The sequence below is a fragment of the Eumetopias jubatus genome, unplaced genomic scaffold, assembly GCF_037043125.1.
Source record: "Eumetopias jubatus isolate StellerSeaLion01/CBP00866 unplaced genomic scaffold, mEumJub1_p1.0 scaffold_9, whole genome shotgun sequence".
Taxonomy (NCBI): Eukaryota; Metazoa; Chordata; class Mammalia; order Carnivora; family Otariidae; genus Eumetopias; species Eumetopias jubatus.
In genome coordinates this window covers 114282769-114309481 of record NW_028274815.1, presented here as the reverse complement: position 1 = coordinate 114309481, position 26713 = coordinate 114282769, and the positions used below count along the sequence as shown (strand labels likewise).

The window sequence follows — 26713 nt, the reverse complement described above, 5'->3', positions numbered from 1 at the left end:
AAAATAGGTAGCCCAAAACAGGAAAGTGACTGATGTCAGAAGAAAAGAAGGACCAAAGAAGGCCTGAGGGAGAGTGAGCTTCCTGGGGAATCAGAGTTGTGGGGGGAGGGTATCTTCTAGGAGAAGAGACCTTAAGGGAAGAAAGAGTAAGGCCTCAACAAGTGGAGAAGGAAAGAAATCGAAGGATATTCCAGGCAGAGGGCACAGCCTGAGCAAAGGCAGACAGGTGAGAACATTGGGACGTGTTGGGGGACTAGGGCTCAAGAATTGTGGAGGAAGATGAGGCAAAGAAGAAGTTGAGCTCACAGACAAGCACCAGGAGACACGGCCCTGAAGGGTCATTGCAGCACTTCTAATAAGATGGAAAACAACTTAAATGTCCTCCAACGAGAGAATTGTTTAGTAAATATGATGCTTACCACCATACTGACAAGCCAGAGACAGGTGGACAATGTCTAATGTCGGTGAGGCCGTGCATCACCAGCGGGGTGTAAATGAGTACAGCCATTCTGGAGAGGAGTATGGTAGTATTTAGGGAAAAGAAGCATATTCATGCCTGTGACAAGTGTGCAAGGGTGATCAGGGTGGCTCTGTGGGGATTGATGGAGAGAAAAAAGGGAACTCAAGCATCCACAACCACAGGAAAGGACAAGTGAAATGCTGCGGGGGAGCAGCTTGGGCTCTCTGGAGCTTCCAGGAGGAAGGAACTAGAGATACACAGAGTATATGGATAGAGTTATAAATATCAGATGAGAAAAAATAAAGGAGCAGGACATGAACATGAGTTGTATCACAATAATACTTATCGGGATTTAAAACACACATCCAGTTGATCAGTATCTATTAAAACTGGCCGTACCTAGCAACTCTGCTCCTGGATCTACACACGACAGAAATGCATGCATATGTGTGTATATCCAAAGACACACGACTGTTCCTATCTGCACTTTGTAACAGCCCCACGCTGGAAACCACCGTGTGTCACCACGGCAGCAGAATGGTTTAACTGTGGTGTAATTCGACCAGTAGAATACTTTATAACATGGAAAGTAAGTGATCCATCCACAACTACACAGGATAATAGAGATAAATCTCTTGAACAAAGTGTTGAGCAAAAGAAGTCAGACACAAAAAAGCACACACCGTGTGACTCCATTTGTATAAATTTCAAAAACAGACAAAATCAATGTCTGGTGTTAGAAGTCACCAGACTTTTCTTAGGGTTTTATTTTGTTTCTTAGGGTAGTGGTGGTTACTCTTAGGGTAGTGATTGGGAGGCCTTGGAGGGGATCTCCTAGTTCTTTTGTCTGATCTGGTTATATAGGTGTGTTCCGTTTTTGAAAGTTTACAAACTATTGTACACTTATGATCTGTCTTCTTCTCTGTGTGTGTGTGATACCTTCATTAAAATTTTTAAAAATCTGGGGTGCCTGGGTGGCTCAGTCGTTAAGCATCTGCCTTCAGCTCAGGTGATAATCCCGGGGTCCTGGGATCGAGCCCTGCATCGGGCTCCCTCCTCCGTGGGAAGCCTGCTTCTCCCTCTCCCACTCCCCCTGCTTGTGTTCCCTCTCTCGCTGTGTCTCTCTCTGTCAAATAAATAAATAAATCTTTAAAATAGTTTTTTTTAAATCCATAAGCACACAAAACAACTACTATGCATTTTGGAAGCAATCTCAAATAAATAAGGACATCTATCAAACATGGAGAGAGTTTTGGTGAGGTCAGAATTGAGGGGGGTGGGGAGGAAAAGGAGGAAATGGTACAAACAAGAGAGGATCCTTGCAGATTTCCTCCTGACCCTGTGCTAAGAACTGAGCAGTGGGACCTATTCAACCCTCTGTACTTTAGTGCATAAGAAATAAATGTAAGGGAAGCCTGGATGGCTCAGTTGGTTGAGCGTCTGCCTTCGGCTCAGGTCATGATCCCAGGGTCCTGGGATAGAGTCCCGCATCAGGCTTCTGGCTCAGTGGGGAGCCTGCTTCTCTCTCTGTCTGCTGCTCCCCCTGCTTGTGTTCTCTCTCTCTCTGACAAATAAATAAAATCTTTAAAAAAATGAAATAAAATAAAACCCTAAAAAATAAATAAATAAGAAATAAACATAAAATTTAATTTAGAAAGCTAGAAAAACAAACGAAATATGGTGCTTCTACACCATAGAAAACATGGCAGCTGTCGGAAAACAGGAGAGTGATCTAAATATACCAGTCAAAAATGTCCAAGAGTAAATGAACTACAGAGGAACGCATTTGTGAGCAGTGCCCTCCATACGTCTTCCTGCCCTGCCATCCACATGATGGTCCTCCATATTTTCTCAGGGTTCCTAACTATACCTTTAAATGAGTATCACCATTTATATCTGAAAAGACACACTCAAACTGGGACTCTAAGGGGAACTGGAGTGGGGGGAGGGGTGTCAAAAAGGAACTTGAGTCTTTTCTGTAATGTTTTCATTCTTGGTAAGAAGAATCTATTCCTGGAATTGAAAATGAATAGATTTAGTATTCAAGGTAGTAGTAAAAGCCAGTGCAGGGAGGCCTGGAATGTTCTGGCCTTACATTCTCTTTGAGGTCACTTAAGATTTTTCAAGTCAAGCCATGGGACCATCTGCTGCCTGATGAAATCGGGGCAAGGGGAGTTGGAAGACAGGTCCCCACCTGGCATCCCCATCTGGCTGCATGACCTCAGGAGGGTCCCATCCCCTTTCCGGGCCTCAGTGTCTTCATCTGCCCTACGGGAATCAGGTTTCTGTGTTACTGGGGGGTGTGGGAGGATGAAGTGAGGGCACAGAGGAAGAGCGAATGAATATAAGGATTATTCTCTGGGTCAGGGGAGGAGAAGGAGGGGAGCCCTCCCCTCCACCTGCTAAGCCCACAAGGGCGCAAAGGAAGCAGAGGGAGGGGCTGGGGACCACCCAGGAGAGCAAACAGTCCATCTGTGGGACAGGGGCACGTTGTCAGCAGCTGGGAGGCCCGGCCTGGACTACTCACAGGCCAGAGCCCATGAGGCAACCACCCAGGCTGCCTGGAGAATTGGGATGTTGAGCGGGTTTCTTGTTGCTCCCAGCCCCAGTGGAGCCACGGTCCTGCTGCCTCTCCAAGCCCCCATCATCACTCTCCCACCCTTAACACCCCACTCCCGGGGCTGTACCCTCCCTTTTCGCTCATCCTAGCCCCACAGCCAGAGAGTGCTTTCACAAAGTAAACTCCATCATGCCCCATACTTCCTCAAAACCTTCCAGTAGCTTCTCACGGATCTATGAACAAAATCCAATCCCCTTACCTTAGCCAACAAGTCCTGGCATGATCTGCCACTCCCACCGCCCACCTCCAGCATAGTGGTTAAGAGCCTGGCGTCAAAGAGAATCTGCCTGGTTAGAGTTCTGGCTCTTTTCTTCATTCATTCATTCAAAAATGTCTATTGACCACCTACTATGCACCAGGCACTGTTCTAGGCATTTGGGATACATCAGTGACAAATGAGACAAAGATTCCTGCTCTTGTGGACCTTCCTTTCTAGCAGAGGGAGATTAACAGTAAATACAAGTAAGTTAATTACATAACACTGGAAAGTAACAAATGCTATGAAAAAAAAGGAGAAAAAGTAGAGCAGAGGAAGTTGATCAGAGTACAGGGAGGAGCAGGGTTTACATTTTTAAATGCAGTAGAGTGGTCAGGGTAGGTCTCATTGAGAAGGTGAAATTTAAGCCAAGACTTGTAGCAAGTGAAGGAGGGAGACAAGCGGACATGAGGGCTGAGAGAAACAGGAGAGAGGTGGGAAGTGCCTCAGAGAGGCAGGGCAGGGCAGGCAGGTTCTTGTGCGCCCCGGCAAAGAGTTTGGCTTTTACTGAGTAAGATGGGAGTTTGGGGGGTTTTGACCATAGGGAGTGGGGGAGGCAGGACAGGGAAGGAGAGGAAGCCAAGCAGGCCTTGCAGATGTCATGCGGATGGCAGCTTCAGCCTGATCCCACGGGGGGACTGTGAGGTGTAAGTTATACCTGAGTTATCCACCCACACCCACACCAGCATCCCAGGCAAGGAAGGTGGGCTTTCATATCTCTGAAATAATGTGTTATAGCTTAGGGGGAAGGTAAGTCACCCCAGGAAGCTCCAGCAGCCTGTGGGCGGTCCTCCCTAAGGAGAGAAGCAAATGCTGGTCACTGAACGCATACCCAAAGATGGCACACAGTAAAAGGGGATCCTAGGGGGATGGGTACAGCATTGCCCTTGTTGGCTCCAGTCCCCAAACACCCAAGTCCCAGCAGCCATTCCCTTTTGGCCTGGGCTTAGGGTGGCTAAAGATTGGGGGTGTGCCCAGTGTGACCAGGCAGGATTTTTCTGGTCAGGGATCACCCTCCCAGGCCCCCCATCGCCAAACCCCCTCCCGAGGCTGCAGAGGGATACATCTCTGCAATATCCTGACCATGTGGCAGTCTAGGCTTCCTTCTGGGATTCGAACTAGTTACCCTTGAGTTAGCTCCATTCCTCTTTGAATACTTTGGATTTTAGAAAGTTCTGCTTCATGTTGAGTCTATTCCTTCATTCCGTAAACATTGGCTGAGCACCCACTGTGTGCCAGACACCATTCTAAGTTCTAGAGACACAGCAGCGAACAAGACAGATACGGTTTCTGCCCTCAAGCTTATGGCTGGAGAGGGAGATGATTGGAGAAAAAGATAGCATTGAGGCGCAGAGATCGGGGAAGCTGGGGAAGCTGTGTGGGCCTAGAGGAGACTCGTGACCCTTGGGAAGACGTGACACCAAGCTGATAAGTGGAGGTGTACCTGGACACAGGTACAAAGGTGCATGAGAAAATTAATCCAAGCTAATGGAGGAGTGAGTGCAAAGGCCCTGAGACACCCCCCATTGCCTGCTACCCCCACTGCTACTCCCTGGTGCAGTGACCATCCCCTCTTACTTGGATGGTTGTGGCAGCCTCCTCTTGGGTCTCCCACAGAGGGGCAAAGAAGCTGGGATATGCAGTCACTAACTCTTCTCTCCTCTTGGTTGAGGGTCACTCCTGTGGGCCTTAACTCACCAGCATTCCCCAACTCAACTCGCATCTGTGAGCGGAGAGAAGCAGGAAGCCACAGGCTTGTGCACCATTGTCTGCAGCTGACCTCCAGGGAGGGCTTCATGGGTTTGGGCGGGGCATCTACAGCCCCCTCTGTAGAACCGTCTGTTTAATGCCTCCTTCCCCTTTCTGACCTCATTTCCTACCTTCTTCCCCTTGCTCATTCTGTTCTACCTACACAGGCCTTGCTAGTCTTTCAATTTGCCAAACAAAGCCTCATCTCAGGGCCTTCGAATTTGCTATTCCCTCTGCCCGGAACACTTTTCCCTCAGACATTCACATGGCTTATCCCTCACCTATTCCACATCTCTGCTCCAGTGCAACCTCTTCAGAGAAGCCGTCCCTGACCACCTTGTTGCAAATAGCCCCTCCATCAGTTTTTCTCTACCTTGTCCCGTGCTGTTGTTTTCCATAGCATTTATCCACCTGACATATGATATATTTACTTGTTCATGTATTCATCATCTGTCTCCCCTGCCAGACTAGAAGCTTTCTGAGGGCAAGGACCATGTCTGGTTTTTGCTCATGGCAGAAGCCCTATAACAGAGTCAGGGAAGTCAATAAATATTTGTGAAATAGATGGTTCTAAACATAGATGAAACATATGACTTCCCTCCCCAATACTTCCAGTGGCCAAGGATGCTCTCTAGGGGCCAGTCATAGTCAATTTGGGAGCATATTTCAACCCTTCCCCATCCAGGCCCATCTGGCAGGGTCAGCCTGGTCTAGCCCTCTTTGGGCCCCCATGTGGAAGAGACCCAGTCCTGGGGTCTAGGCCCCAGGGATGCCTGGTAAGCCCTGTTTCTCCTTTGGCAAAAGTTCCTCCTTCCTTCATAGGACCTGTGCCTGCGTTTCTGAACCAGAAGGTGTTTACACAAAACATCTTGGGTTTGGCGACAAATTCACCCTCAGTGAGGAATCCTTAATGAATCTCCTTCTTTCCCCATGCAGGGCAGCTGAAGGGAAAATTAGCTCTGCCTCTGGCACTTGAAGGAAGCCAAAGGCCAGGCAAAGAGGAAGTGCTACTGGGGCCACAATCTGGGGGAGCATTTTTTTCCCAGGGTCCAGAGACAGCTGTGGTATGAAGACCAGAATGCTTCTAGACACACGTTTACTCCTGACTTTCTGTGTGACAAAGCATTGCTCTTCTCCTGGCCTCAGTCTGCAGCTATGAAATGGGCAGTACAAAAATTGTGAAATTCAAGTAAGGCAAGGGATGTGAAAGGGCTTGGTTACAAGGGACCTAATGGAGAATAAAAAGCTGGAATTAGGGAGGCAAGAGGTCAGAATTCTAGTCTCAGGTCTGCTGTTGACTTTGTAAGATCCTCACTGCTCTCTGGGCCTCAGCTTTTTTAGCTGTACAATGAAGGGTTTGGGCATGAAGATCTATAGGGAACCTTCTTGTTCTGAAGGACAACCACATTCCTCCTGCATGCCTCTTCTTGGAGGTCCTTCCAAATCCCACGACCCACGCCAATTTGCTTTCTTGCACTTACAGAACTTCTTTTCTGAGCTGGCACCTCATCGCTCACTGCATGTGGTTTTCCAGCCCCTTCCTTGGGTCTAGGTCAACTACTCTGGACATTGGGCCCAAGACAGGGGCTCAAGGAATACTGGTGAAAGCTGAATTTTATTTTTTTATTTTTTTAAAGATTTTATTTGAGAGAGAGAGAGCAAGCCAGAGTGAGAGCACAAGTGGAGGGGAGGGGCAAAGGGAGAAGCAGGCTCCCCGCGGGGCAGCAAGCCCAATGCGGGTCTCGATCCCAGGACCCTGGGATCATGACCTGAGCCGAAGGCAGACGCTTAACCGACTGAGCCACCCAGGCGCCCTGAAAACTGAATTTTAAAAATGATTTCTGCCTCCTTCTGATCCTGCAAAGAGACAATGAGAGGGATTTTTATTCACTCCGATTTTATAAATTGGAAACTGAAGGTGTCAGAGGTTAAATATAAGTCACACTGACACATGGGCATTCTTGGTGTTCCATAAACAGGGGAAGAATGATTTGTATTACTCCAAAACACTTATCATTGCTCGCCATAGTATGTAACCACTTGTTTTGTCATGAACTGTCGGTGTTTCCCACTAGGATGAAGTTGCATGAGGACAGGGACTGTGTTTTGTTCACTGCTGCACCCTCAGCACCTAAACTGCCTGGCACCTAGCAGGTGCTCAAGAAACCGGAAGGGAGGCGGGAGGGGTTAAGAGGCAGCTCTGTGGACTATGCTCTCTGAGTCTGCAGGGGGCGCTCCAGTCCCGCCCCCAAAGCTAGGCCCCGCCTCTCGCGTCCTGCCGACACTCGAGGGTTGGAGCCTGCGCGCCACTGTTCTTTTAGTTGCGCGTGCGCGCCGGAAGCTCTGCCCGTGCGCGTGCGCAGCCGAAGCGGATTCCAAACGGAGTTTGAATAGTGTCGCAGTCAATCTGGGTTGAGTTGGAGCTGCTCGGTACCATGCTATCACCTGAGGCGGAGCAGGTGCTGCGGTACCTGGTGGAGGTGGAAGAGCTCGCCGAGGAGGTGCTGGCGGACAAGCGGCAGGTAGGAGGCCCGTCCGCGGCGCTGGGGCCAGGGTTCGGCCGTTGGGGCCTGGCGGCGAGCGCCTCAGGGCCGCGAGCGGGGCCCGGAATCCGGCTCCAGCGCGGGTTCCCTGGTGGGCTGGTGGGCTCACGGCCGTGACCACAGACGTGGGGCACCGGTGAGGCAAGGTGGGCCAGACACCTGGCACGATGCCGCGCTTCACGCGTTAGTATGTGTTAAATGAGCGCCTGCTCGGTGCCAGGGATTCCCTGTCTCCCTCCTCCGCCCCTCGCCGTGCCCTCCGGATCCTGAGCCATTACCTCTTTGGGTGGTTTACCTGAACATCTTTCTCAAAAGGCAGTTCCTCCTCAGGCCCCGTCCCACTGACCGTGGGTGCACTGTCGTCGCCAGGGCTCTCGGGGGAGAAGAGGAAGAGAAAAGAGGCCTGAGGAGTCTTGGGATTGGGCAGGTGGGGACGCTTTGTACACCTGCATGGGAAGTCTGGGTCTTGTGCTAATTTAAGTGCTCAGTGTTTGGAGGGAGTTAATGGGGAGAGGGAGAATGATGTTATTGGATTTAGGCTTTAAAAGGATTCCTCTGGCTGCTGTGTGGAGCACAGAATGTAGGGGGGCAAGGGGCGGGTGAGCGGCCACTGCCAAGGTTCCTGCAAGGGATGGGTTTGGGCCAGGGTGGTGGTGATGGAGACGAGTGAATGGGTCAGAGGTATATTTTGGAGTTGGATTTAATAGGCCTTGATGATGGTTACATATGGGAGGTGAGGGAGTAGGAGTGAAGAATGATTCATGACTCCTCATCACCAGTTAGAATAAGTGAATGATTGGCAGGGTATTTACTGAAAAGTGGAAGACTTGGATAAGTGCCCATTAAATTAAACGCTGCATCAGGGTATGCGGGATGATAATAAAGTAGCAATTAAAATGTCTCAGGCACTTACTGTGTGTCAAGTACTATGCTAGCTCATTTAGTTCCTGGCTCAGTAACGTGTGAGGTAGGTGCTATTCATACCTCCATTTCTCAGAGGGTGAAATTACACAGCTCGCAGCGGGCAGCAGGATTGCAGAGGCTCCAGAGCCAGCACTCTCAAGAAACTGTTCTGCCTCCTTACTTCCTTAGCAGCTTCTGTGGTGTTAGTACCATCTCAGTGCCCCCCACCCCTGCCGTTGCTGTCTAGTATTGTTGGGCTTCTTGTGATACTAGGTCAGAATCAGCTGGAGGAGCTTGTCCAGGCAGAAGTTTCTACTCCCCTGGTGATTCTGAAATGCCCTGAAGCTTGAGCATTAGCACTCCAGTGAATAATAACGAATTACCCATTTAATCAGCAAACGTTTCCCCAGCACCTTCTCTGTGGGGAGAACACCTTCACAGAGCATTGTCTTTAAAGACCTGGAAACTGAATAGGGGAAGAAATATATTTACACACGAGTGTGTTTTAGGCGTGACATTGGAAGAAACCCAGGAATGATGCCTTGTTTCTGTTGGGTTTTAACAGCCCCTGGTCTGTTGGGAGGTGATGGTTTGAGGCAGGAGGGAGCTGAGTTCCCTCCTGCCCCTGTGCTTTGCAGATTGTGGACCTGGACACCAAAAGAAATCAGAACCGGGAGGGCCTACGGGCCCTGCAGAAGGATCTCAGCCTCTCTGGTAAGTCAAGGTTTTGTCACTGCAGCCCTGGAGGTGTGTTGTTTTCCTTCTAAGGCTTTCAGCTTGTCCCTAATAGAGACAAAAAGCTACACATGTGTGACACAGCCCGTGGAGATGAGGGAGAAAATGTTACAGGTCTGACACTGGTCTGCTTGCTGTTCTAACACCCCAAGCAAATTACTGGTCTTTGCTGTTCCTGTTTCCTTTGCCTGGCTCACTCTTTCCTCAGATGGCTGCAGGGCTCATGCCTCGCTTTCTTTAGGTCTCTGCCCAAATGTCACATAATCAGTGAGGCCTTGTCAGACCATCTGGGAAAGTAACAAGGTCCTCCCCTTCTCTGGCATTCCCCATCCCTCTTACCCTGCTTTATTTTTCTCCAGAGTACTTACCGTATTTTTGCTTATTTATTCCTTCTTCTCCGCTCTGTCATAAGCCCGATGAGGGCAGAAACTTTGTCTTGTTCTGCTGTGTTCTCAGCATCTAAAACAATGCTTGGCAGAGAGTTAAGTGCTCAAAAATATTTGTTGAAAGAGTGACCATTTGCCATTTCAGAAGATGTGATGGTTTGCTTCGGGAGCATGTTTATCAAGATGCCTCACCCTCAAACGAAGGAAATGATTGAGAAAGGTAAGGCCTGCTGGGGATGGGTCAGGGACACGTCTCCCCCTGCCAGCCTCGGTCTTAACCCAGAACTGAGAGTCAGACTGGGGGCCATTTGATGAGTGGCAGCTCTGTTATAGGGCTCAGACAGATGTGGGTTTTAATCCCTGCTCTGCCACTCTGAGTTATTTCCTCAGCTCTGAAGGAGGGGCTGCATCTCCAGAGCACATTTGTGAAGTGGGGATAAAAGTGTGTGTGTACTTAGCCTAGTGCTTGTTTATCAGTGAGGAACGAGCTGGGCCACAAATACAGAAAACCCAACAAATGGAGGCTTAGGAAATCTGGTTCTATTTTTCTCGTCAGTTGTCCAGAGGTGGGGAGTCCAGGACTGGCGCGGACGCTCAGCAAGGTCACCTTCACGTATTCTTGGAGCGGCTGTGTCATCATTGCAGGTCTCATGTCCACAGGCCAGGCTGCAGGAACGGCAGAGGGCCAGCTTTCTCCATACATGGCCTTGCCTTCTATTTCCAAATAATGCTGTCCTCCTCAGAGACCGCTGGCATCTCATTGGCCAGAACTAAGTCACGTGCTGCTGCTCCCCGCCCCCCCATAGCTGCACGGGAGCCTGGCAGAGTGCGCTTTTATTTTTGACATCACCTGCCATAGAGCCAGTGGAGATTTGGGGAGAACAAGCCTCTAGAGTCTGCCACGGTCTGGGCACTCAGCATTTGACTCAAATCTTCATAACCACGATCCTGGAGGCTCTTTGGAGAAGCATCATAAAGGCAAAAAGTCAAGGTGCAGATGGGTCCTTGGCTGGAAAAAGGAAAGATTATGCATGTTTCCTCTTTCCCCACCCTTGAAAATGTATGTGCCCAGAGGACCAGCAAGGTCGCCTCTGTCCCTGAAGGCAGAATCTCCCTATCCCTGTTGAAATAAAATTTTAGCAAAGGAGACTATATCAGCTTAGAGAAGTTTCCAGCTTCCTGTTAAAAAATGCACACTAATGTTATGGTTATAAAATTAAGAGTTGTTATTGCATGTGAGTGGTGGGCTCCAGGCCACTCAGGCTGAGCTTTCAGAGGGGGTCACTTGCCTGGGTTCAGGATCTGGTCCTCAGCTGTCTTGGCCTACAAATGTGGTCTTGTCACCATATGCAGAAGGATTCTGGGACATTATATCACTGGTTCTCAGGGGTCGATGTGAACTTAATAAGCTCATAAGAGACCAGGGTTGGTCATTTACCATGAACACTAAAACTGTTGCCCAGGCCAGAGGGCTCAGCTGCTTGGGGCTTCTCCCTATCAGAAAGAATGAAAATCTGTGGGGAAAACAAACTAGCCAGCATGTCATCGTGAGCAGGTGGAGTTGGGTGACATTAGGCAGTTGTGTCACCAAGCTTTGTAGCCTCTACTTCCTCATAGTGCAGTTTGTGTTCACGTGCGATCCATCTTGACAAGATAATCTTTTCTGTTCACGGTGAATTAGGTTAAGCTTGAGCATCAGGCTTGCCCATTGATTGTTTAGGTCACATATCACCACCGTCATGTTGTTTAAAAACCGCTCACCTTGATGGACTTGGGTTTGTAAGATTCCTGAGCCACACATTTTCCAGCCATCTTGGATGGGCTGGGTCTGGGTTCTTCATTCTGGTCTGATGTTTTAATTTTCTGTAATTTCATTGTGGGAGGGGGACCTAAAGTCCAGATATTACCCCACCACCACCACTGAGCAGCCCAAGGTACTTTGCATAATGAAAATAGGTCAGTGGACAGGGTGCTCAGTCCTGTCCTGGGCTCACTCAGCCGTCTTGGACAAATCACCTCCCTTCTCTAGCTCTTTAGTTCCTTCCTCAGTTGGTCTCTGAAGTCCCCTTCTTCCTGAATGCCAGGAGCACTTGCTTTCAAGGAGTCTAGGGAGAAGCTGACGTCCCCGGCTGCCTTTGGGTCACTGTGTCTGTAGTATAACCCCATCCTCCGCCCACCTCGTTTTTCAGATCAGGATCATCTGGATAAAGAAATAGAGAAACTCCGGAAACGACTTAAAGTGAAGGTCAACCGCCTCTTTGAGGCCCAAGGTATGGGCCTGGAGGGAACTGGAAACCAGGAGGGGAGTGAACTGTCAATGTCAGCATGGACTTTGCAGAGCACGGGTGGGAAGCCCCTCCCAGGTGGGTGGGCGAGGGCCTGGGCAGCACGTGGGCCGCGTAGAGGCTGTGGGCAGGGACAGCAGTCGTAGCTGCCCAGAGATGGAATGGGCAAGGAGGGTTGCGGGGTCTTATTCCTGTCACAAGTCTTTTTCCTGACATAAGAGGAACAGCCTGGGGTATCTCACATGATATCCTAGGGCATGGTATAGGAACCAGGACAGCTCTGACTGAGGGGACGCAGAAGGCCTCAGTCAGATGGTCAAGGTCAGAGCTGAACTTCTGGGTAAACCTAACCACTCCAGATTGGTCACAGGTCTGGCAGAAATCGGTAGGTTTCTGGGCAGCAGAGTCGTGACTCTGCAGGTCCTTGGTGACTCAGGTGCCTCGTCCAGTGCATTGCCGAATTTGAGGCCCTTCCCTTTTAGACCTTAAGGCCAAGTGTTTGGCAGCATGAATGCAGCATAAGCCCCTTTCCTGGGCCTGACTCCAGGGCCAGCAGGAGGTTGGACAACAGGAGGCCCAACTTGCTGATGGATTGTTTTGTCCCCCTAGGCAAACCAGAGTTGAAGGGTTTTAACCTGAATCCCCTCAACCAGGATGAACTTAAAGCTCTCAAGATCATCTTAAAAGGATGAAACTCAAGAACCAAGATGGGGTACCAAAGACAGCTTCTCTCCCCGACCCCTCCTCCCCCCACCAGCGGTCATGGAGGACCCAGGACTCTCCAGCTTTATAACCTGCAAGGACATGATCTACCCTGTTAGGAGCTAGGCGTCAGGAATCTGAGCATGAGGAACCTGTCTGTGGGGATTGCTGCTCTGTGACGGCAGGAGGGAGCCCTCAGCCTGCCAGTGTCTGCTGGGTCCAGCCACTGGAGCTGGATGGACACAAGACCCATTGATAGGCCCCAGCAGCCACCAGTGGTGGGTGGGGGCCGTGCCTGTGAAGGCGTGAGAATGACCACAGCAGGCGCTTTTAACAAGGGCCTGCTGTTCAGATGGGCCCCTGGCAGCCGCAGGGAGCATCATTCCTGCATTCCTTTCAGGAAGAGAGGCATTCTCAGGCAGCATGTGGTGGAATTGGAATAAAGCGGGCAGCTCACAGATGGTTTCTGAATGAAGGGTGGAATCTTGGTGCTTCGTAGTTCACCGCAGCCTTCCGTGGGGCACGCACCCCAGTCCCCACCACGGCCTCCACTTTGGCCCTTTTCTCCTACATGTCCCTGGGATGGAGCCCAGCGTGGGTGCTGCGTCTCAGACTCCTGCACCTGCTGTTTAGTCAGGAAGGCCTTGCAGAGTCCTGGACCACGGATGGGGGAGGGAGCTGCCTCTTCACGTGGCCCTCCGCCACCTCTGAAGGCAGGGCCCGGGCCAGACTGCTCAGAGTTCCTGCCCGCTCTCAGCGGTCTCGGATCCGGGGGTGAACGTACTGTGAGGGCAGCACTGTGTCTTTCATGTTCTTTGAGGGCTTAACAAACGTTTCCTAAATGAATGGACAGTAGCTTCTGTTCTTTACCTCATCTCAGCCTTACTTGAGGGCACATTGCCTTGAGGACACCACCTGCAAAGGGACAGTGGCTCTTGCTGGGAAATGATAGCAGGACTCGACAGGCAGTAACAATGACTGTGGCCTCACCTGGTCCCCTTGCTCCACTTGGCTCCAGACGATAATGATATGGGAACATAGGCTGGTATGGCCAGATCTTAACATTTTGTGTTTTTTTCCAAGAAGGGCTAGAAATTTGGATTTTTTAAGTTGAATCTTCTGTCTTTTAAATATTGCTAATGCAGAAGTTTTTAAAGTTGGCCAAACAGAATACCTTACATAAGCCAAATTTGACCCATACCTATGATTTTGCATCCCCTTGAGTTTTTTAAGTAGAAAATAGCATGCGTTTTCCCTATGATGGCCCTGAAGTGGGGAGGTGGAATTGGAAGCTAGATGTCTGTCCGTAGTAGACTAGTTAAAGGAACTGATAGCTCCAGACAGTGGAATATGGTACATATGTCATCAAGAAGGAAGCTCTCTAAGCACTGACTGAGAACAAGTTCCAAGATGTAGTAGGTGAGAAAAGCAAGTGGACAGATAGCGTCTAATCTGATCTTTTGTGTGCAAACACTGCATGGCTCCCTCCCGAGACAGAAGCTGCAGGGCTGGAGCACAAGGTTGCAGTAAGGACACATGGCTGTGGTAGTGCCTGGGATGTGGGCCTGGCTCACGACTCGTATTTGAACGTTGCCCCTGCCTGTCTAGTGGGGTGGTGGCTAGGCCAAAGAGCCAATCAGATTGGCTGTCCTGGAAATGAGGAGCCTGTGTCTGGGGTTGTGTGGTCTTACCTCCGTCACAGGGATGCAAGGAAGTCCCCACGCTCTGGAGGCAGGAGGCGCAGAGTGGCCTGGCTTCTGGCCTTCCCAAGGCTGGCTGGTTCACTTGTGGGGTTTGCCAGTATTTTTCCTTCCAAAAACCTTTCCCTTCCCTAGGCAGTCAAAATCTGCTATTTGCAGCCAGCGCTGTCCCGCAGCAGGGAGAGTTGCAATGGGAGCTGCCTGGTCCCATAGCAGGTCCCCCATGGAGCGGTTCACCCACAGCCTGCCCTGTGGCAATCTCTCTCAAACGAAGAGGAGGCTTAGGAATGGGGAATATGGAGAAAACGCAGAACTTTCACCTAACTCCCTACGCCATCTCCTTGCCTGCCAGGTCAAGGCTTTCTGAAAGCTCAGCTCCCAGGAAGACGCAGAGAGGCACTTCCATCACCCATCTGACTCAGATGAGTGCACCTTTGCAGAGACCCTCGCTAAGCAGCTCTGCCTTCCCGATCCTTACCTTGTCTATCTGAGAAATGGGGATGCTCTGGCCCACTGGTTTTCAGATGGTCAGGGGAGCTCCATGAGTTCCCTGACACACCAGGTCAGGGTGTTGAAAGGAGACAAAGATGTATTTAAGGCTCAGCCCTGTCCCAGAGCCCAATAAACACAATCTATTAACTGTTTGCTTTGCAAGTACACCTTAAGACCAGTTCCCTAGCCCCTGAACCCCTCCTCCTGAAGGATCATTTTAACCTTTGAGACATCAAATGGTCAAATCAGGGAGGACTTGGCTCCAGCCATCAGCATCCCCTGAGCCGGGGTCCAGGGCACAGTGACTCCAAGTAAGGCCTGTGTTCCTTTATTAGACGTGGTCTCTCTGGGGTAGTAGGGCTTGCCACGGCTGTCCTCGCTGGGCCTCATCGCCAAGCCAATCCCGCAATGTTAAAACACAGTCCCAGGGATTGGCTGTCTCTGGGTGCAGAGGTGCCTGGGGTGGGGCGGGGGCATCCAGGGGACCCAGACAAGCGGCAGCAGACAGCGAGTAGGCAGCGGCCCACCCAGCCCGCAAAGCTGCTGCTACCAGGCCAGAGGGAGGGAGGCAAGTGTTCCAAGGGGGTGGGGAGGAGCCTGGGGGGGGGGCACCTCCTGGGCGGGTCGCTGTCCCTGCTGCCAGGACTAACTGGAGGCTTTCTTCTGGCTCTGAAGGGAGCGGAATAGTTGCCTCAGCTGGTTGTTCCGGTCATTGACGCAGCCTGGAAGGGAAGCCGAGTGTTGGCTGGGATGGCCTTGGTAGTGGAGGCACGGGGGGTGGGGGGTAGGGGGAGCTGGGAGGGGCATGCACCCCCAGATGGCCTATAGTTTGCGTCCTGCCTCCACTCCGTGGCCCTCGAGCAGGTCATTGACCCGTCTCCAGCTTAGTTTGCTCATCTGTAAACCAGGATACCTGCTTTATGGAGGGAATGTGAGGATCACCAAAAGAAAAAGGTAACATTTATTTCAGCTTACCCCGCCCCAGGTGCTGAATGTGGATGAACGTGTTGAGCCCTCACAGGAATGATGTGGAGAAGAGAAACTGAGGCTCAGAGAAGTTAAGAAATGTGCTCGAAATCACACCGAAAGCAGAACTGAGACTTGAACCCAGGCTCTGTAGCGCCAGAGGCCAAGCTCTTAACCACGGCTCCACACGGCCTTTCCTCTTGGCTGTGCTTCCTGGAAACGCATGATAAGCCAGCGTGGTGCCTGGTCCCTAACAGGTTAAGCGTTAGCTTCCTTCCCTTCCTCAACCCCCACAGAGCAGGCACAAATGGTTAAGAGATCAATTTTCCCCACACGCGGCCCTTGCGCTCCTGGAAGTGTGTCCCAGGCGGTCCCTGCTTGAGAGGCCAACTTGAGCTTCCGAGATGCCACCTCTTCCAGCACATTCATGGTGTCACTCACTTCGTGCTTGTCCTCACAGTGGGTCCGTGAGGCAGCTCCATGGTCAGTTGTGCCGGGCACAGGGATGGCATTCTCAGATGCTGGCTGAGTGACTAGCTCGCTGTGGCCACAACTATACTGTCCTGCAGGCGTCTGCCATCTTTCTTAGCAGCCCTGAGCCCCATCCCTGCCTCCTAGGCACTCACTGGCCATCAAGGCTTCACCGAGCTGAGGCCTACTACCTGTGTCCCCAGGGTTTGCCAAAGCTTTAATTGGTTCTTTCACAACTCCTAAATCTTCGTGTCCAATGCAAACCTCTTCTTGGAGTTCTAGACTCATCTCTGAGTTACCTGCTGATCTTTTCACCCAGAAACCCCTCAACATTTCCCTTACTCATTCCGTCCATGCTCTTCCCACCCCAACCAGCTTGTCTTGTACTCACTACCATCTACCCAGACACTCGACTGGAGACTTGGGAATTATTTTAGAAACTTCTAAAGCAGTGGCTGTCAACCTAGGCTGCACTTTAGAGTCAGCTGGGCACTTCTGAAAAGACTAATGGCCAGACCAACTGTATCTTGACCTTCAGTAGGCATTAGTATTTTTGAAAGCTCCTGCAGAATTCCTGTAGCAGCCAAGGTGGAGAGAACCACTGTTCTCTTTTAACCTTTGCCACTCGAACCAGGCCCAGGCACCAGCAGCATTCATACCTGAGGCGGATGCTTGGCAAAGGTAGCTGTAACAACTCCTTCCATTCCTCTGTGCACGAGTCTCTGCAAGGTGCTTTGGTGCTCCTCCACCTGGAGGTGGGGGCCGCTTCCTTGCCCCATGAATCTGGGGTGGAGCAGCTTTGACGGATGGATTGTGGCAGAATGACACTATACTGTGGGGCTTCCTGTGGAAGCCTCAAGAGGCTTCCCTAGGACTTCTCTCACCTTCTCGGAACCCTGAGGCTACCATGTGGGGCTGGACTGCTGGAGGACAGGTGGCCTCCTGGAAAGAGAGACCCAGCTGACAGCCAGTATCAGCCACCACATGTGTGCACGAGGCTATTCTAGGCCACTGGGTCTCAGCGAATCTGCTGGGCGCATGCAGCCCTCTGAGCAACCCCAGGCAAGACCTGAAGAATCCGCAAATAAGACAGTAGTTGTTTTAAGCCTCTGGGTTTCGGGAGGATTGGTTTGTTATATAACAACTGCTAATAGAGCACCACCTGAGAGTTTGTTAGAACTGCAGAATCTTAAGCCCCCACTCCAGACCTACTGAATCATAATCTGCATTTTAACAAGATTTGCAGATGATTACATGCACATCAAAGCTTGAGAGCACTGGATAGTCCTCTTCCAACAACATAACTCAGCAGACCCTAGGGAATTGGCTGGAGAAAAGCCTTTCATAAATGCCCTCTCCTCCGCCTTCCTCAAGCAAATTACTTGACATCCCAGGCTTCCTTGCAGCTGGCGTGGCCACGTGACCCAGTTCTTGCCAGTAAGATGTCAGCCCCGGGAGGGTTTCCCTTTTGGAATAGAGTCCAAACTTGAAGGAAAGCCTTGGCTCTCAGGCCTTCCTGCTTCTTCCTGCCTGGGACAAGGACAGTGTCTGGAGCTGGAGCAGGTACCTTGCAACCATGAGGCAACAAGCTAAGTGTGGCAAAGCAGAAAGAGGAAAGCGCTGGGTCTCTGGGGGCATTTTGCCTCCATTGTGTCAGCCCTGCCTGGCCTACCCCAAGACTTCCTATGGCTCAAGACACATCACTCCCCCTGTGTAACTATTAGTTGGCTTTTCAGTTGCTTGCAGCCAAACTCAATCCTGAAACATACCAAACTCTAAAAAAGATTTAAAACTTCATAAAAAAAATAAGCCACAAATAAAATTTAAAAGCAAATAACAAATTCAGGAAAATATTTACCATAAGTTTGACAGAGGGGTAATATCATCAATGTATTAATATCCAAGGCCTTTATAAATTTAGAAAACTGTCTACTGAAAAAGACATAAAGAGTATGGACAGCTTACAAAAGAAGAAATGCAAATTGAAAAATCCGAAACCTCACCAATAATCAATGGAACACATAAAACAAGTCAGAACTTTTTTGCCTATCAAGTTAAGGGTTTTTTTTCTTTTTTTTTTAATTCAGAGCAGGCAAATTTGTGTAATCTGTCTAGAAAGCAATTTAGTTGTAATAAGTCCATCCCTCTGACCCAGTAATTCCACTTCTAGGAATCTGTCCTAAAGAAATAGCCAGAAATTTCAGCTGAGCTTTATGTGAGAGGATGTTCATCATGGCATGGCATTATTTATAAAAGTAAAAATTTGGATTCCTACCAAATGCTCAATTATAAGAAATGGATTTAGTAAGGTCAGCACATACACAAGCTGAAATATTTTACAGCCATATAGTAATTTTGCTTTTAACTGTGGTAACGGACAGGATTTTCTAGCGGTCAAGCATTCAGGTTTTAGAGTAAGAGAGACTAGGGTTCAAGTCCTGGCTCACCATTTATAACTGGGACCCTCAGCAAGTTATGTAAGATCTGGAGACCATTTCCCCATCTGTAAAACGATAGAAGCTGCCTAAAAATGAAATAATGTATGTAAAATATTTAGCTCGGACCTAGCCGGAAAGTGTTTCCAGAAGAGAGGCTCTTACTAATATCATTGAACGACATGGAATATATTACATGGAAAAGTGGGACCCAAAACTCCAGCCCAGTGCCCATTTTGTGAAAGAAAAAGGGTGAATATACACATTTTTGAAACACTGGAAGGAAATACAACAGATTGTTAAAGTTGGTTATGTGCAGATGGTTTATTTCCTTTTGGTTTTCAAATATTCTACAAGGAGTAAATACTTTTTATAATCAGGAAAATTTTTCACTTTTTTAAAAACCAAGTTTAAAGTCAAGCACTGGAGTCCTTAATTTCTTTTAACCCAGTGTGCTTTTTTTTTTTTTACCTACGTCTCTTGAAATCCACCTCCTGACAGATTAATAAGATCTCTTGCTATGTACCAGGTGGTGTTCTAGGCATATATTGAGAGTAAAAACTCTTTAATCTCCATTTTACAGATGAGGAACAGAGAGGTTCAGTCCCTTGCCCAAGGTCACACAGCCGGTAAATGGTAGGGCAAATGAAAACAGTCTAACCACTGTGCCAAGCTGTCTCCTAGACTACCTGGCTCCTCTCATGACCCATCCCCAGTGCCCATTCCCCAGCTGGCCCCACATACCAAGGTGTGTGTTGGTCACAAAGTTCCCCATCCCCGACAGGTCAGGAGCCCCCTCTTCTCTGCTGACAGGGCCATCATTCCACATGAGGTCAAAGCCTCCCACTCTCTTCTCCCTTCCTGTGAGCCTGGACGGGCAGGAGATACAAGGGGATAATGGAGGTGCACCTGGTGGGGCCCGAAGACCCAGACCGGTTCCCCGCTCCCTCCCTGCACCCTACTGGTGCCCATGCTGCTCTTTTGTCCGCCCATTTCCTGGGGGCCCAGACAGGTCTCAGAGGGGTCATCTCCTCTGTCGTCCCCAGGCTCCCACCCTTGCCCTCAGTAACATGAACCTACTTATACTTAAAGTCTGCCGTCCTTCCCCGACCATAAAATTCAGGAAAGCAGGGACTAGGTCTATTGTGTCCTTTACTGTGTCCCCAGGGTGTGGCACAGGTCCTGGCACATATTAGGGGCCCAAATGTTTGTTCAGTGAATAAGTGATGGTAGATATAGAGGACACTCGAGGTTCTGCCTGCTCAGCACACATTTCAGCTTCTTTCAGCCTAAGGGTACTTGACTTTTCCAGGTACTCCTCGCTCTCTCATTCATATGGCTCAGGTGGGGATGATCCCACCCCCCTGGGAGATGGGCACGAGATGTAGGCCCAGTCAATCAGAGTCACAATGATTGGTTCAGAGATGGGCGTGTGACAAAATCCCCACCAATAAGAATGAGAGCCCTCAAACTTTTGCTGGAATAATTGGGAAAAAGCTAATGCATAGGAAAGAAGTGGCGGTTGGGGAGGGAGAGGGAAAAAGGGAGAGAAAGGGAATGAGAGAGACAGAAGAGTGAGCCAGTGTGCAGACAGACCAACCAATACCAACCGAGCACCTGGATTCAGCCATTCCTGAAGTGAGACCCTGGATTTTCCCATTATATACACGTTGTTATAACAATATATAGTCTCTTAACGAACACTTATGGTGAGCTAGACACTTTACAATAAATAATCTTGGTAAATTAACAATCTTGAGAGGTAAACATGATGTTTCCCATTTTACAGATGAGGAAACTGAGGCTCAGACAGGTGAAGTCCAGGGTCTCATGGTCAGGAAGTGTGGAGGAAATCCTGCTGGGCTGAATCTCAGAAGGCCGTAGTTGGTCCTGCTCTGCCCGAAAAGGGCTGAGTCCTTGGACCAGCATATAACCCTGTGTGGACATCTCAGTTTGTCCATCTATGAAATGGCAAGCAGGCCTGAGCCATCCTTACATACTGCTCAAGTCCCAGTGCTGTGAGTTCTCTGTCTTCCTTGCTAGGGGCCCCAGGTGTCATGTCCAGGGGTGCTTGAGTGAGGCTGCCCCCCCTTACCTGGCCTCCATGTCCACCACATGCAGGGTGTCTTCCAAGAGGCAGATCTTGAGCTCATAGTCCTCCTGGCTGCTGGCTGTCAATGACGGGGATGCATTGACCTCCAGGAGCCACCTGGGGAAGGAGGGGGATGTAAGGCCTTAGGGTTACCTGGTCCGTGGGGCCCCTGGAATTTCGCCGAGAGGCTACATGTGGTGCCTGGGCCCAGCCCTCAATTCAAACAAGGTCGCTCTTTCCATTTTTCCACTACAAGAAAGGACTCAGCAGCTAAAACTTTTTGAAGACAGTGGTCACAAACTCGAAATCCGCACAGGGGCCAGGTGGTACCCAAATGGGGCAAGCGGGAGGGGTGGAGTGATCTTGCCGCCCTCCTATTGCTCCTCCCTCCTTCTTCCAACAGAACCCTAGTGAACGCTTGCCTGCGGAAGGCAAGTGCCTGGCCGCTGGGGGTGGTGGGAGCAGGGAGGAGTGGAGACTGGCGAGCGGGGAAGAGCCGGCCACTGTTGCCACGGCCCCTCCAGGACACTGCTGCCCTGTGGGAGTGTGGCCCAGGGTCGGCAGACCTTCTGAGTTTTCCAGAAAAGGCAAAACTCCAGACTGTTGTGTAAATATCCCCCGTTTTTTAGAGATCGTCAATGAATTTAAATAAAAAACCATATGAAGTCCAAACTCAAAGTGTCTGTGAGCCACAGACACAGAGGAGGTTGAACTGATGAGGAAAACAAGCCTGAGGTGGTAGGGACCACAGCGATGGGTCCCAAGGGCCTCCAGCTTGCAAACTTTGGTTTTGCGCAACCCGGTCGTTGACGGACAAGAACCTGGGGCCCAGAGAGGGAAGGGCTCACCAGGCAGGTCCGTGGCAGACGCGGGCCCTCCCCTCCCAAACTTGTTTCCCCAGCCACATCCTGCTGCAGGGGCAGAGGAGAGACCCGCTGGCCCCAGGACCCTGTTTCTCTTGAAGCTATCTGACCTAGGCCTCATTCTAGGGCTCCAACTCCTGGGTCCGAAAACCCCTCTGCACCGGTCCAGGGACCCAGGGGAGGGGCTTGGCTCCAGGAGCCGCAGTACTGGCCCCAAAATGAAACCCTGGGTCTGGCTCTGCCCTTGACTTACTGTGTGGCCTCAAGTACCCGGAACAACCCCGCTGGGCTTCTGGGTCCTTTTGTATCACATAGGGGGCCATCGCTGTGGTCCCTACCACGTCAGGCTTGTCTTCCTCATGGGTTCAACCTCCTCCGTGGGCACTGGGGTGGCGGGAGCAGGGGGGAGTGGAGACTGGCGAGCCGGGAAGAGCTGGCCACTGTTGCCAAATTCTTGGCAGAAAGCGACATGGTAACAATATTCCCTTATGTGGCACTTTGCATCCTGAAAGCAGCAGGGTTTACAAAGAAGTTTCTTGCCCGGGATTAGGGAAGGATCCCTGGCTCAGCAGATGTTCGGGAAAGGTCTCTCAGTGCCAGGCCTGGGGTTCAGTGCTCTATGGACGGTACCTCATTCATTCCTCATACTAATGCTATAAGCACAATGCCCATTTTACAGATGGGCCAACTGAGGCGCAACACAAGGAAGCGGCAGAGATCAAACCCGGGCGGTCCGGCTACAGCACCTACAACATCCCCCCACTCTCCGGGCCACCAGCCTACCCACTTACGGCTTGAGGTTCTGGTCTATGAGGATGTCATAGCCGTACAGCTCAAAGCAGTGCTTGTCGCTGATGATCACCTTCTGCACACTCTGCAGGCTCCTGACAAAGATGTTGTCCATATCGCTGAAGAGCGTCTCCACCGCCTCGGGCCCGTGCTTGGACGCAAGGTACTGACGGAAGCGCTGGAGCATCCACTTGCAGCCCTGAGGCCCCAAGCACCCAGGGTGGGGTGGGAGAGGGAGCCTCAATTAACTGGGACCCGGTCTGCTGGGACCCTCAAACAATCACCATTGCATGGTCCTTGGGCTGGGACAAGAAGGGCCCAGGCCTGAGTCCGGTGAGTAGGAGAACTCTGAGTTTGTCCCTCTTGTGGGGCAAGGCTACTGCATGCTTGGGGCTGGGGGTGCCCACCCAGAGCCTGTGCCTCTCTTTCTAGAGCACAGCCAGGGTACTCGGGACCCCGTCAGTCCCTGCACAGGGACTTCTTCCCTGGGCCTGCCTTCCTGGGGACAGACTGCACTGGCCATGTGTGTACCCCAAGGCCCAAAGACAACAACTGGTTACTGTTTTCAGGAAAATGGGAGTGTGCGGGATGGAGCTGGGGGAGGGAAAGGAAGCGAGCGGGTGTGAGCTGGGGGCCAGGTCTCCCTGTGCCCCACTGTTCTGGGTCTTAACTCTGAGAAGTCTGAGAATTCTAAATTTGAACCTGGCCTTGCCAAGTTATTAGATAGGTTATTAGATTATTAGATGGATGGATGGATGGATGGATGGATGGGAATGTACTTGTCAAGGTAGGAGGATAGAACACATTTTGTTACAGGGTGTGTTTCTTTGAGTTGTAACTTAACTGTTTAGACACATGATGTACTCTTGCCTTGGGCCCTGCAAGTGGGAAGGGTGGTCCTGACCTCACTGGTGAACTATGAGCCCAAGATAGGCCTGTCCTGGGCTCCTTGGTACCCCACCTCCACACCCCAACCCGGTCCCAAAAGGCTGGCCCTGGAAGGCAGAAGCCCAGCTTCCTCACCTTCTTTGCGTGGTAGTCAGGAGATGTCTTTTGCACAGCAACGTTGGTGAGGTGAACGTCTGGGTGAGGTTGGTGGTCAAGGACTAGTGCGAATAAGGAGGAGCCCTGTGCCATGTAGCCCCCAGAGACCAAACTAAGACTTGTGCTTTGGCCATTGATGAGGAAGGCTACCAAACAGCCCAGACAGCACGGATGTGGGCCTTGTAACCAGATGGGCCTGGGTTCAAATCCCACTTGTACCTTTACTGGCTGCCCTCCCCCCGCCCGAGCAAGTCGCTTAACCTCTGAGCCTGTTTCCTCACCTATTAAGCCGGGTACATAGGCAAAGCAGCAAACCATCAAAACCAATCTGTAGAGAAGTGGAACTGATTCGTTATGAACTCTTTCAGCAGGAAATTTTTTTTGCTTAGAAATGACAACAGAAATCAGAGGAAGTCAGTGGATGGGCCAACTATGTAAACGTAAAAATAATCAGATATCAAGACACGAATGAAAAGCAAGCATGACTAGAGACAAGATTTGTAGCAACTATGATAGGCTAATGTTTTTTGTCACATGAAAATCCCACATAAATTGTTAACAATAAAAATTTATGACCCTAATAGATAAGTAAATAGAGGGATATGAACACATCAGAGGAGACATAACTGGCAAAAGACCATCTGGGAAAATGCCTAAAGTTTCCAGTAATAGAAGATACCCAATTTTAAAGGGATGCAAATGGGGCAAAAATACAATTGGAAGAAATGCAAATTCTAAGGTAAAATCCTGCTTCCCCATTAAGTCAGTTACATATGTTTTAACCTTTTTATCTGGAAAAACTCAAAACTCACAGAATCATTGCAAGTATACTGAATGCCCGTATATGCTTCACCTATACGTGCCAGTTGTTTTAAAAATGTCTCTTTAAAATGGTTGTCTTCAGAACCGGAGAGCAGGGATAAAATGGGCCCTGTCAATGGAAGGGTAAAAATACAAAAGAACCTTCTGGAAAACAATCTAACCATAAGCCCTTGACCCAGAAGTTACACTTCTGCAATGTCATCTGAAGGAAAAAATTTAAATATAGTAAAAGATTTATGAAAAATACATTTCTTTGTGGCACTATATGTCATAATTGGAGGAAACTGAATACTTCCCAAATGCCCACAGCATGGAGAATTAGTAAACCAGTAAATCCAACTCAGTGGAATATTTTATAACTAATAAAAAATGTCTGCAAGGAAAATACTGACATGTGTAGTGAAAAAGCAGTTATGTTTATATGGTGGGATCACTCCTTTATAAAATACAAACAACAACAACAACAAACCATACAAATGAACCTAGGAGGAAATACATCAGAAGGGTGAGTAGTTGTCTCTGGAAAACGTGACTAGAGAAGGCTTTTCTCCCCCCACCCCCTTTTCGTACATTTTCTGAATTTTCTGATTTGTCTTTAAAAAGCTATACTATTTGTATTGTGAAAGTTATACTCTTTAAATATTTTATTATATTTATTATTAAAGTAATACATAATGGTTGTAAAAACAATTGATAATACAGGAAAACATGTAAAGTTGGAAATAAAAGTTCCTGACCTGATTCTAATCCTCCGTGGTTTTCAGAATTAATAAATTAGTGAACATCCTTTCTTACTTTCTTCTAAACAGAAACATCCTTCCTTAAAAGCCAAATCAGGATCATAAACCTACCAGTTCTCTATCTGTGTGTTGTTATTCCCTTAATAGTCTATCTTAGATGACTTTCCATGACAGTTCAATTTACCTCATTATAACAGCTGTGCAATTTCATGCAGATGCTTTATCATTCCTTTTACCACCCCCACAAAGGCGTTTTAACTTATTTCTATTTATTATTACAGTGTTGAGGTGGTTACTTTTGTATTTTGTGTGTGTGTGTGTGTGTGTGTGTGTATGCATATAATATTTGAGTAGCTGTGCATGAACTATATATAAAAATGTAAATATATATATTTAAGGTCAGGTTAAAATATGTCTTATTATTCTGTGATCCAAAGTTGCTTTATTATATTTTTTTAAAGAGGTATTTATTTATTTGAGAGAGAGAGAGAGAACAGGGGGTAGGGGCAGAGGGGGAGAGAGAGTCCCAAGCAGACTCTGTGCTAGGCACGTAACCTGACGTGGGGCTCGATCCCACAACCCTGAGATAATGACCTGAGTTAAAGCTAAGCATTGGTCACTTAACCGACTGAGCCACCCAGGTGCCCCCAAAGTTGCTTTATTATTTTAAAAAGTTGCGTGTGTAGGGCGCCTGGGTGGCTCAGTTGGTTAAGCGACTGCCTTCGGCTCAGGTCATGATCCTGGAGTCCCGGGATCAAGTCCCGCATCGGGCTCCCTGCTCAGCGGGGAGTCTGCTTCTCCCTCTGACCCTCCCCCCTCTCATGTGCTCTCTCTCTCTCGTTCTTTCTCTCAAATAAATAAATAAAATCTTAAAAAAAAAAAAGGAAATCTTAAAAAAAAAAAGTTGCGTGTGTAATAGAAGGAAATGTGGCAAAATACTAGCATTTGTCAAATCTGGATGATGGATGCCTGGATTTCTCTGATAGTCTTTTCTACATTTTTCTATACGTTTTAACTATTTTAACATTTAAAAATCAAAAACAATGAAAAGAAGTTGTGGAAAATAATGTGTATGCACTCACTGTGCAAACAGGAAAGCCTCATTAACTAGAAAGTAGTCCTGGAGGAGGCTGGAATTTGCTTATTAAGGCCCCACGACCCCAGAGATACACAAACACTTGTAAATAGCGGGGAGGGGATGACTAAGGTGTGCTGAGCGCTCACTCTGGGCTTAGCACTGTCCTAAATGCTTTACATGTGTGATTTAATCTTAACAAAACACACGGTGGCCAAAGAAATGAACCTAAAATAGATGTTAACTTGCATATGACAAATGCTTGTTAGAATTACAAAATGAAACAAACATACTAAAGATGCTGAAGTTGGAAAGATAGGGGGAAAAGTCGTAGGAAATAGCCAGGAGGGCTCCCTCCCATTCCAGCATGCAGGCAAGTAGCTCAGACAGACCCATAATCCAGAGACAAATTTAAGGCGAGAGGCGCGAACTGGCTAGAAGCATTGGCTGGGTTGCCTGCGTCAGCAGCTTAGTAGACGCAGCACCTTCCTTTCCTTCTCTCCCACATGCAGGCAATCTCGTCCTGCTGATTTCTCATCTCCCCATTTCTGGACTGTCAACCTCTTTTCTTCTGATGCTCACGTC

The 26713-nt window shown here is 49.2% G+C and overlaps 2 protein-coding genes across 2 annotated transcripts in view; one reads left to right on the top strand and one right to left on the bottom strand.

Moving 5' to 3' along the window:
* The first annotated feature begins 7435 nt into the window (after positions 1–7435).
* On the top strand, positions 7436–13110 carry PDRG1 (p53 and DNA damage regulated 1). Its single transcript, XM_028118933.2, has 5 exons — positions 7436–7607; positions 9170–9245; positions 9798–9872; positions 11842–11922; positions 12547–13110. Exons 1-5 carry the CDS (start codon positions 7521–7523, stop codon positions 12627–12629), a joined length of 402 nt encoding a protein of 133 aa, XP_027974734.1. The 5' UTR covers positions 7436–7520; the 3' UTR covers positions 12630–13110.
* A 2366-nt stretch (positions 13111–15476) lies between these two features.
* TTLL9 (tubulin tyrosine ligase like 9) overlaps positions 15477–26713 on the bottom strand; it is a 37019-nt gene continuing 25782 nt past the window's right edge. The window contains exons 11-15 of the mRNA XM_028118808.2: positions 23471–23529; positions 22450–22646; positions 20799–20912; positions 19448–19572; positions 15477–15553 (exon numbers count right to left, since the gene is read on the bottom strand). Of these exons, the coding sequence (XP_027974609.1) occupies positions 15477–15553; positions 19448–19572; positions 20799–20912; positions 22450–22646; positions 23471–23529 (572 nt within the window). The remainder of the gene's footprint in view (positions 15554–19447; positions 19573–20798; positions 20913–22449; positions 22647–23470; positions 23530–26713) is intronic.